Source organism: Sardina pilchardus, chromosome 15 (assembly GCF_963854185.1).
Source record: "Sardina pilchardus chromosome 15, fSarPil1.1, whole genome shotgun sequence".
NCBI classification, from domain to species: Eukaryota; Metazoa; Chordata; class Actinopteri; order Clupeiformes; family Clupeidae; genus Sardina; species Sardina pilchardus.
This window is the reverse complement of record NC_085008.1, coordinates 14,050,938-14,062,621: the sequence shown is the minus strand read 5'-3', so window position 1 is coordinate 14,062,621 and position 11,684 is coordinate 14,050,938. Positions and strand designations below refer to the sequence as shown.

The 11,684-nt window shown below is 40.4% G+C and overlaps 1 protein-coding gene across 1 annotated transcript; it reads left to right on the top strand.

The window, feature by feature from the left end:
• The first annotated feature begins 3,103 nt into the window (after positions 1-3,103).
• On the top strand, positions 3,104-11,258 carry LOC134102107 (MAU2 chromatid cohesion factor homolog). The gene is made up of 19 exons (XM_062556107.1): positions 3,104-3,341; positions 3,789-3,806; positions 4,410-4,475; positions 4,683-4,778; positions 4,872-4,966; positions 5,082-5,109; positions 5,341-5,496; positions 5,594-5,740; positions 6,355-6,445; positions 6,554-6,657; positions 6,817-6,894; positions 7,056-7,121; positions 7,227-7,310; positions 7,441-7,490; positions 7,702-7,779; positions 8,782-8,893; positions 9,026-9,116; positions 9,237-9,364; positions 10,202-11,258. Exons 1-19 carry the CDS (start codon positions 3,108-3,110, stop codon positions 10,274-10,276), a joined length of 1,797 nt encoding a protein of 598 aa, XP_062412091.1. The 5' UTR covers positions 3,104-3,107; the 3' UTR covers positions 10,277-11,258.
• The last annotated feature ends 426 nt before the right edge of the window (positions 11,259-11,684 follow it).

Below are 11,684 nucleotides of genomic sequence, written 5' to 3'. Positions count from 1 at the left end.
AGAGACACTTTTCAAGTGGATTGCCACCCACAGCATGGCAAAATACAGTACAATTTTAGTGAGAAATGTAGTTTTACACTGTAATTAAGTGACTGAAAATGTCTGTATTTTTGCGCTTGAAAGGATACTTCCACGGGACCAGGCCAGATGGTATTACCTGTGGTTAATTTACAATAAAAGAGGGCCATTTCATAAGAATATGGAGCAACCATACCTAAAGGCTCTGCTTGATTGGTGCAAGGGGATGCAGGAAGCATTTGAATAGGCCTGAGGTATACTGAGCAGAGGGTTTGATTGGCGTAAGAGGATGAGCTACATTTAAACCAGAGGGAATGACTGCATTTTACTGGATCACTGGGACAAAGGGTATAATTCAGATTGTTCAATTGCCGTGGTTTAATTGGAACAGCTTAGTGGAGGCAGTGTTTGTAAAACGAAGGCTATGTTTGATTTGGTCGGCTCAAAAGAGACTGTGTTTTATTAGAGTGGGGAGATACAGGATGTGTTTCATTGGATCATATGAAAGGATGCTGTGTTGGATTGGAGCAGACGAACAGAAGCTTTGTTTGATTGGATCAGCCCGAAGGAAGTTGCACACGATTGGAAGCAAACAGCAGAGGTTGTCTTTGACTGGGGGGGACAGCTCAGCCGGAACAGCCTCTCTAATGGAGCCAGTTCAGTAATGCAGTGACCCCAGTCCTTTTACAGCACTGCCAGTCGATAAGTGGCAATATGCTGTATCTTATAAAATGAACAAGAAAGGCAGAGCGGTGCCAGGTATGAAAGAGGGGGAGAAGGAAAGAGAGAGAGAGAGAGAGAGAGAGAGAGAGAGAGAGAGAGAGAGCTGGGGATGGCATGGTGTCCAAGTGATTGAAAATGTCACTTTAATAAATGAAAGCCTTTTTCTCAAGAAAAAAAAACACATTGTTGTCTTGTGTGCATTATTCTTTTATTTTTCCGGTGGTTTGAGTTTTGCCAACCTTTTTACTTGCCAGTTATGCCAGCTTTACAAGGCTATTTATGTTCCCCATAATGTCTTTCAGGGCATTTTAATGTGGCAAAAATTTATGATGGACTAGTAGGTGCTTGTGAAGCTAGAGCCTACCCTAAATAACTCAGTAATGTCATAGAGGTGATAGCAGTTTACTCTCACTGCTAAGCCATCTCTAGCAAAGGTTGTAAGTTGTGAACAGTGATTACGTTTACTAAAAGAGACCTATAAATACCCATTTCGTTATCATCCCTAATGCATTTCCTGAATAATCCCATGACAAAGCGCAGAACTATAACTTTGGAACAACGTAGACATGCCTTCTTCTTGTGGGGCAATTCAAATCAGGATCCATTTTGTGGGTGCTTTTATTCTCCTGTCCATCGACTGTAACCCGCCTCACCTTTCCCACACAACCAGCGGATGGGAGAGCTGGGAGAATGATGCAAATGTATGTGTGAATAGCCGTTGTTTATTGGTTTCCAGGACCGGGTAGTAAATTATTCATGCTTCATTTGAATACATGCAAATGAGCTATTATTTTGCTGGCACATTTCCAGGTACCTATGGCAACCGTACCTCGGAGAGGCGCTCAGTGGCCTCAAGCCTCTGACCGTTCCTCCTCGTCTCCAAAAGCGAAGGCTGCATCACCTCCTGGCACTTTTGTGTCGATTGTACTGGGTCTTAAGGTGGCTCCCGGCCATGGGGCTGGCAGAGAAGCGGAAAGAGCACTGTCAAAGTCAAGGGTAGACACTGGGATACAGGAGGTGTTCTCTGCTTTCTGGCATTCCCACCCACTCCCGGCTCCCACTGAGGAGGGATATGGAGCAGAATTATTATGCTATCCTCAATAAAAATCTCACCAGAAATATTGCAGTGATCGAAATATGAGTTTCAAATAAATAAATAAATTAATTTCAAATAAATAGACAGTTGTACACACACACACACACACACACACACACACACACACACACACATGTACAAACACAGTCATAAAAACACAGTCATAAAATCAAAAGTAAAAGAGGAAGCATTGTATGAAAAACAATAACTAGTGCAGATAGAAAACTGTGTTGTCTAGACATTGAATTTGGCATTTGTATTTAACAATAGGCCTATTTACTGCTCACATCATCATTAGGCTATTTATTGCCACTGCATCTAGTCTTGGTTTAGGCTACACAGCCTAGCCTACTATAGCCTACACCATTATTAGGCTAGGCTACTATGATGAAAAATAAAATAAAAGTACGATAATAGCTTTAGGAGTGTTGGAAGGCAGAGTGCAAATGTAGTGTTGAAAAGACCACGGGGGCCACTTTGTCAAGGTCAAGTTCGGGGCAAGACGTGATTAGAACCTATCATGGCAACTGTACAATCCTGCCATCTAGTGACGATTGTTTTGATAAATCTACAGGCTATGCCTCACTTTCAGCCCATAGCCCACTGAATGTCTGTTTCTTTCCTTTTTGTTTGTTTGTTTCTTTCTCTCTTTGTCTAATTGGTTTGTTTTGTTTTCAGTTCCATTATTAAACCATGTTTCATGGATAGCTTACAAATGAGCAAATGCATTTTTCTTTAGGCTACTGTCTCACTCAACATTCATTTAGGCTAGGTTTTGGCTCCATCTTCTGGTTATGTTCTTTTGTGCTCTGTTTAATGTTAGTGCTCTGTGTTAAAGTCAAACATATTTGCCAATTTGATGATAATGGTATAGCCTACATTAATTCTTTGAATACAACTTTTAAAAAATAATGTCATTAAAGGTTGTAACACTAACATTGATTACCAAAAACGACGTCTAAGAAAACGTAGCCCTAGAAAACACAGACTGATCCGGCCTGTGTGGGATAGGCTATGCTGCACATTTAGTTTCTGCTGTAGCCTACAGACTGGGGGGGGGGGGGGGGATCCCATTTTCCGAAAACAATATTCGCTTCACGGCCTAATCATCTAGCCTACATTTACAACTTATCAAAGATCAAGAACCGTCTCTGCTTAGGCCTACATGGACTACAACTCCCGAAATGGCTTTCGAACAAATCTCGTTCTCGATGTAGTACTGGACATCACGCGAGAATTAAGTAAGGTTCTTGTTTTTATTGACATCAAAATGGCGACTGGTGGCGAATCCCCGGAACCGTGGTATCTCGCACTTCTCGGTTTTGCGGAGCATTTCCGTACATCGAGTCCACCAAAAATAAGACTTTGTGTACACTGTCTACAAGCTGTTTTCCAATTTAAACCCACTCCAAGGATTGAAGCAAGAACACATCTTCAGCTCGGTTCCGTTCTCTACCATCATACGAAGAACACTGAGCTTGCTCGGAGTCACCTGGAGAAAGCGGTAGCTATTTGGCTTATGGAAAAAGTTAGCTAAGGGGTACATAGAGTGTAGCTAACTTGGCCAGAAAAGAATTTAATTGACAGAGTTACTTTTGAAACAGTAATTATTCGAGTTTAATTCTGGTAGAGTTACCTTTGGAGTAGGATAGAGCATGCCTACGCGCTAGTGTCGCTAGCTTGCAGCTAGATGGCTATCGTTGATTCAATTAGCGATTGATTTTATCGTTACCCATGCAAAGTTAATAACATCTAGAGGTTTGGTGGTATCAGTAGTGAGATATGCACATGCATGTCCATCGATAGTCACCCGCGCAAGTAATGCAAAAAAAATGTACTGTTTAAATTAGCCCACGACGATGGAGTTTGATGAAATGCAAAACTGGTCATGTTTGTCGGCTAATGAGGCTAACAACGCAAGTCTGACTTTCCCTTTTCCTTTTCTCCACAGTGGTACATATCACAACCAGTATCCTTTTCCTGATTTTTGCTATTTTATTCTAACTACTTGAAACTTGCATCTTCCTGAAAAACGGGTTAGTCTAGCTGCCATAGCATTGACGAGTTAATAGATAGAGATAGATATAGATAGTTTCTCCATCTTGTAAGAAATGTTTTATAGATATTCAATGTAATGTTATACTAAACAAAGGAACTACACATCATTCATAACAATTAAAAACAATAATTTTGAAATGTACAGCCAGGGAAATGATCTTTCCCTAGCAATGCATAGGGAACTGACCAAACTGAAGGAGTATGTGCCAGTGGAGGCAATGCAGTGAAATGCTATGGTATACATGTCCATAGAGATGATCCACAGTGATAGGGTGCTAAATACAGTGCATAATATTAGATATACAAAATGATGCAGAAGATTGCAGATGGCAATACATAACAACTAAACCATATAACTTGTTGATATTCATATGAACAAATACTTAAAATAAGTGGTGCATTTTGTTTTTAGTCAATTGTTACAAATGTTAATTTTGGTTAATATCCCTGTCTTTTTTCATAGATTTTATAAATGTTGTACTCCATATGGTAGATTTCCCTAACAGTTTTCTAGGTTGCACAATTTGAAGATGTCAAATTTGAAGCAGCAAGTCTTCTCTCAGAACTGTACTGCCAACAGGTAACACATTTTATGATTGATTGACAATTCTAGACTCTAGACATTTTCAGTCTTTGCGGAATATATTATTAATGATCATTTATAATGGGTTTCATACTTTTATTGATTGCACAATATCTGAATGAACTCTATGTGAATGTAGAGGCTCATTCAAAAAGATTTCGATGTGAAAGTCTTGCATAATGGTCTGTTGTTTGATCTTTTCAGAATCTGGTGGATTCTGCAAAGCCCCTCCTGCGAAAAGCCATCCAGATCTCACAGCAGACCCCATACTGGCACTGCCGTTTGCTGTTTCAACTGGCTGTGAGTGTCCCGCCAATACAGATCCTCATCAGAATGTCAATAGAGGTGTGTAGAATGTGCACGTTGTAATCACATTATTTTCTTTCCCTCCAGCAACTCCACACACTAGAGAAAGACCTTGTTTCAGCATGCGACCTGCTGGGCGTTGGGGCAGAATATGCACGAGTGGTTGGATCAGAATACACCAGGTAGGAAAGGATGTGTTAAGACTATATAGGCCCATGCTAGACGTTAGATATTTGAGATTTCGTACCAACATAGTTTTCCACTTAAAATGATTTATTTGCCTTTTGCTTTTGACAGAGCCCTCTTTCTGCTGAGCAAAGGAATGGTAAGTGGATGATTATTTTGCCCCCAAGTGAAATTTGTGTGTCTGTGCGTGCGCGCGCATGCCTACCTGCACACGTGTGTGTGTGTGTGTGTGTGTGTGTGTGTGTGTGTGTGTCTGTGCGTACATTTTTTGTCACATGTTCATTTGCCAGTCCTAGGTTACTGTGTGTTTGTGTTTGCCTGTCAAAATGATTGCAATTTGCTGAATAAAAGTTGTGTGTGTTGGCCCTAGCTCTTACTGATGGAGCGCAAGCTGCAAGAGGTGCACCCTCTGCTCACTCTGTGTGGGCAGATCGTTGAGAACTGGCAGGGAAACCCCATACAGAAAGAGTCTCTGCGCGTGTTCTTCCTGGTGCTGCAGGTCACACATTACCTAGATGCCGGACAGGTAAGGGTCCAACAGAATGCCTGACCTTTATCTGATTTTGATCTATTCTCTGCACGAGGTAAGCCTGTAATCGGTGACTGACTATGTGCATTTGCAGGTGAAGAGTGTGAAGCCATGTCTGAAACAGCTGCAGCAGTGTATTCAGACCATCTCCACACTTCACGATGATGAGATCCTACCCAGCAACCCTGCTGACCTTTTCCACTGGTTGCCCAAGGAGCACATGTGTGTGCTGGTCTACCTGGTATGCACTACTGAACCTATTCTGCCTGTAGGCCACTGATGTGTGCTCATCAAGAAACAAAAGAGTGTTCTACTAAATCATCAGCAGTCACCTGATTCCTTACGCTTCTACTCAGTTTTTAGATGTTTATCGCAGTTCTCAGAATGTCCACTAGGTGGCACATGGAGAGCAATTTTGATCAGAATCACTGAGAAACTCTGAACGAATCAGTCAGGAGGTCATGCAGATCGCCTGCTACTGGTGTAAATATCACGTTGACCGCATTACTGGATGGAAAATGATCTTCTCACCATCTCTTGTACAGTGTTATTATTTAGTTATTACTCTATTACTATACTCACCTAGCCTAAGAATGTATTATTTATGACCTCTGTTTTCACTTCTCTTCAAAACACTCATTGCTCATTTTTGATTCTACTATCTGTTCATGTTGTGATTTTTTTTTTTACTTTCATATATCTTGCACATAATGTTCAACTACTATCTACCCATGCACAGACCAACTTTTTCTGTTTTCTGGGCTGTCCTGATTTGTGCTGTGGATATTTTCATCGTTATCGGTATGTTCACTGTATTTGAGCACACTCCTAAAAGTACAATCTTTTGTTTTTTAGGTTACCGTCATGCATTCCATGCAGGCTGGGTATCTGGAGAAAGCACAGAAATACACAGACAAAGCCCTCATGCAGCTGGAGAAACTGAAGAGTGAGTATTACTGCAAACTCTGCATTATCCTCTGTCCCCAGACTGCCCCCCTCTGTTTGTGCTATGAACAACTTTTCTTTCTTTTTTTCTTGTCTTTGGCTCTTCCAGTGCTTGACTCCAGTCCCATCCTCTCCTCCTTCCAAGTGATACTCCTGGAGCACATCATCATGTGCCGACTGGTCACTGGACACAAAGCAACGGCACTCCAAGAGGTCTGAACGTTGTCTTTGCACTTGTACTCTGCAATGACAATAAAGTTGAATCTAATCTAATCTGAACTCTAGAGTGCTGGCAGGACACTAGAATATATCTCACATGGCCTCATATTCACATTCGACTGTAATTATGATCAATATGTTTTTGTTCTGTAGATCTCCCAGGTTTGCCAGCTGTGCCAACAGTCCCCACGGTTATTTACCAACCATGCTGCCCAGCTTCACACTCTACTTGTGAGTAATTGTAACTTATTTCAAGAGCACTTTACATTTGGGGAGACCAGTTTGTGATAACATTTTGTTGGGATCTATTGGTATCTATTAGCATTAGAAAGGTGTGGTGGTGGTGGTGGTGGTGGTTGTTGTTAATTCTGTCTTGTTTCTTGCCACTTCAGGGTCTGTACTGCATCTCTGTGAATTGCATGGACAATGCTGAGGCCCAGTTCAGTGCTGCTCTTCGGGTGAGTTTGGGCCACAGCTAGGCACCTGCTCATTTAACCCCATTAATAGTCTTGGAGTTCCACACTGAGTGATTCTAAGCTCGTTTTTTGTGTGTACCCTTTTAGCTCACCACCCACCAGGAGCTGTGGACTTTCATCGTGACTAATTTGGCCAGTGTCTATATCCGGGAGGGGAACAGGCACCAGGAGGTGCATAACCCATTTCAAAGTCTAAACATGGGCTATTAGTATACCGTCTATTTGGACTATTGAGTCCATGCATGTGTTGAAATGTATGAGTTATTTTTAAAGTGTTGTTTTGTATTGTGTTTTATTGCAGCTCTACAGTCTCCTGGAAAGGATCAATCCAGACCACAACTTCCCTGTGAGGTATGGTGATTATTGCAGAAATGCAATGTAATTTTAAAATGGTGAAGCTCGTGTTCATTAACTGTTTGGTGATTAATTTTTCAATTTGACTGGTACAGCACAAACCTAGTTGTTCTAATGGCCAGCCGAGTGAGTTATGGCACTCTCTCGTCTTGAGTGATTGCTAAAGTCCTGACTTTTTGCATTAATAAGATGTCTGGTTATTTTACAGCTCGCACTGTCTTCGAGCTGCCGCCTTTTACATTCGAGGCCTCCTGTCCTTCTTCCAAGGCCGTTACAATGAAGCCAAGTAAGTTTGTATATGCTTTGTGCAAGCTGCTGTGAAAAGCTGTTGTAAATGTCTTACTCGGCATGGCTACCATAGGAGTTCATCATGTCTCAACAGTTTGCTTTGCATGAATACTTGTTAGACAGAGATACTCACATCTGGTTCATTGCTTAGTTTTTTCCCACTTGCTAAACCACATTTTCTGAAACACCATTTTTGCAAGCAACACTGTAACACACGCAAACATAAAATTTACTTTTTACCACCGCAAACAAAATAACTAATTACCACATGTATTAATCATATTTCATATTTCATTTCATATGTATGTTTCTGCACATAATAATTCTTACTTTTGTGGGAGGTTTAAAAAAAAAAAGAAAAAAACATAGAATGACAGTAGATTTGTGATGTATTACATCTCTTATCAGTTGTAAGAGTATATCCAGCAATGGACAGATATAAAATGGACAGAATTTCAAGTTAGAAATTCATTCATTTGTGGGAATTGAATGAAATAACTTTGTACCCTCCTATACATGTAATAAGTGCCTGGATATGTTTATTACGTTATTCTAATAATTAAATCAGTATATCATATTATGTTTGCGGTTGGTAAGAGCTAATACTTTTGTGGGTGTTTACTACCCACATGGATGTAACTATGTAACTTGTCTTTCAAAATCAAATGTTGTTCTCAAATGACACGATAAATATAAAATGTAAAAAGTGAGTATCATAACAACATAAAAAATGCATTTCTACAAAACTAAAAAAAGAGTAGACATGAGGTGCATGAAGTACAGGCCTTTACAATTGTAATCTGTTTTGTTGGTATTGTACCATCTTTTAACGAAATAGAGTTGGCCTACGTAGCTTTTGTATTTTATAAAACCACTGACAAATGATTATCGGGGGAGTGCATTCCAGGAATCCTTGGCTTTCCAATGTTTACACCAGACTTATACTTAATAATGTCATAATGCAACAGTAGAAATGATTGATTTCCTTTTGTGGTTTCAGGCGGTTCCTGCGGGAGACTTTGAAGATGTCAAATGCAGAGGACCTGAACAGATTGACTGCTTGTTCCCTGGTACTGCTGGGCCATATATTTTATGTACTTGGAAACCATCGGGTAAGAACATTTGAGAAGATTTGATATAATACTATCATTTTCTTTGCACATGAAAAGTTTGCTGTGTGGAAAGGAAATGTTAAAGTGACTGCTATTTGTTAATGTGTATGTGTGTGGGTTAACTGTGAACAGGAAAGCAACAATATGGTGGTGCCTGCCATGCAGTTGGCAAGTAAGATCCCAGACATGTCTGTTCAACTGTGGTCTTCAGCGCTCCTCAAAGGTAAGTTGAAGATGCCTACAGCTAACAAAGTGTAAAAGTGTATAAGATCTTGGAGCTGGTCAGTGCATGCTGCGCTCATCTCCAGGGTCCCATGTCTCACTTGGTTCCATGTCTTTGTAGATTTGAACAAGGCTTGTGGAAACACGATAGATGCACACGAGGCTGCTCAGATGCACCAGAACTTCTCACAGCAGCTGCTGCAAGATCACATTGCTGCCTGCAGCCTCCCTGAGCACAACCTCATCAGTGTGAGTGTTTAACCAAACTCTGTATTTCCCTTAAGGCAACACTCTATTTTACGCTGGTCCTTGTTTCATCTACATAATGAAGTACAGTGTAACAACCAGTGTAACAATATGTAATCCATACGAGTATTTTTGTTCACCTAAGCCTATTCAGTGTTAACGCAAAAACTCCAATAATTAATGTAATTTTGCTGTCAATGAAATGTTTGAACTTGTTATCTACCGTAAATAGACAGGTTGTTTTTACTCCAGAGTTATACTTTAATGTCAGGGTATCAAGAGTCCTAAACCTCACCCCATGGCCACTTTTTTTCCTTCCTCAAAGAGAGAGGTCACTTTGGCGAAGTATTGTGACAAGCGCTTCTCATTACACCTGTACTAATGATCTGTAGATACACCAAAGAACATTATGTATGAACAACATAAGAATGTGATATTGGTATGTAGGTTGTTACATTGTACTTCATTATGTTGATCCACTGGAACAAGGACCCCATAAATAAAGTGTTGCCTTACTCGATGCCTAGTCGATCAGCTATACAGTATGAATGCATTGATGCTCTCCTTTTCCTGAGTCCAAGCCCCTGATTGACAGAGAGGTCATTCATCTGATAGGTTGGGCAGTGTCTTGTACTGAGTGTTTGTTATTTTGGGGAGCCTCATGATTTGTTTCCCTTCTGATGAGAGTCAGGCTCACTCTGAGAATCAGGGTTTTTCCTTAGTTGCATGCACGATAAAAATAGGTCTGAAAGTGATGAGGATGTTGGCAGTAGGAACAAGAATTGTTCTGAGTGACAATCTGACCTTAAGTGTCTTTAATTTACTCTGTCTTTGTAACAGTGGACTGATGGACCACCCCCTGTGCAGTTCCAAGCCCAGAATGGACCCACCACCAGCCTTGCCAGCCTGCTGTAGTGAGTGTAAAGGTGATTCTATGGAAGCACCATGAGAAGCTCAACAGCCTCTGTTGGACTTCATCTCCTCTTCCCGTGGACTCTGTTCAGTCTATCCTCCTGTAGGACGTGGCCTCTCCATGGACAGAAAATGAACAGGGCTTCTGTCCTCTTAAATAATTTATTTATTCATTCATTCATGTGTATTTTTATAAGTGTGAATACTCTACATCACCGATTTCTTTCTGTCAGTAACCTATTTTAATGCATGGATACAGTGGCGTTTGGCTCTCACTTCATTTAGAAGGTTTAGTATCTCAATTTTCCACTTTACCACAGATTAACAAATGATCATAATACGACTAGAGCAGATGAAATGACTCTATTGTAATTATTTCTTTTAGGGGATATTGTACCTTGAAGTGAAGTGGCAAGGTTTTCTACATAAGTGGGTGTCAATTATGGGAAGTGGATAGCAATACCGTTGTAGCGCTTTTTGATGCACCTTTAGTTTCTACAGTTTCGGGGCATGTGTACCTGTACACATTGCCTGGCCACTGCAAATTAGATCATCTAATCAGGATTCTTAACCTCCTACCTATTAAAAAGTTTTTTTTTCCTTTTCCCATTCAAACTTTTCAAAATGCCAGCTTAATCTATTACAGAAATGCATGCATTATGCTGTATTCCCCCCCCCCCCCCCCCCCCCCCCCCCCCCCCCCGAATACTGTCCACGGGACATTTGAATTTGTCTACCTCAATTTTTACTCACTCTTTGTTAATACAGTTCTTATGTTTAAAAAAATTGAGGATTACCCCCAGACTGGCTGTGTGACTTCATTAGACACAGTTCGACCCCTTACATGTAATAACTACATTGATTGTTTCAGCCAATATCCATATCATGAGCGATGGGCTTTTCAAAAATGTGACATTTTAAATACTAAAGCAGAATGGGACTTTTGTGTTGTTTCAAAATAAATTTTTAAACACGCCACTTTAAATGATCTTTGTGTGTTTTTGTGCGTTTTCCCTTTTTTTTCTTTCTGGAACTGAAGAGACCTGAAATGGTGTATTGCACAATTGAGGACAGTGATGCTATGTGTACATAGTATCATACGACTTTAGGCAGGCTTAGGTTTAAGTGCTTAATTTTAATTGCCTCCATGTAGGAGGTTACATTTTCATCAGAGTGTTGTGCTGAACAGGATCACACAAAATAACATCAATGGACTGATTCTCATGAAAATGAGTGGATAAGTCCAGCATGGGCCAAAGAAGGAGGGCATTTTGAATATAATGTCAAGGAACAGAACCGGCTTTTTTCCCACTTTCTTTAATATTGTGACATTGGAGGTAATTTGCTCTTCAAGTGCAAGTACTTATAGTAAATAGTTTGACCGTTTTTTGCTTAAATGGAGGACATCAGA

Excerpts from the sequence above, each read along its gene's own strand:
- LOC134102107 (XM_062556107.1), top strand. The coding sequence starts at position 3,108 with ATGGCGACTGGTGGCGAATCCCCGGAACCGTGGTATCTCGCACTTCTC. Across the intron at positions 5,497-5,593 it reads ATTACCTAGATGCCGGACAG|GTGAAGAGTGTGAAGCCATG; the intron begins GTAAGGGTCCAA and ends GTGCATTTGCAG. Across the intron at positions 5,741-6,354 it reads TGTGTGTGCTGGTCTACCTG|GTTACCGTCATGCATTCCAT; the intron begins GTATGCACTACT and ends TTTGTTTTTTAG.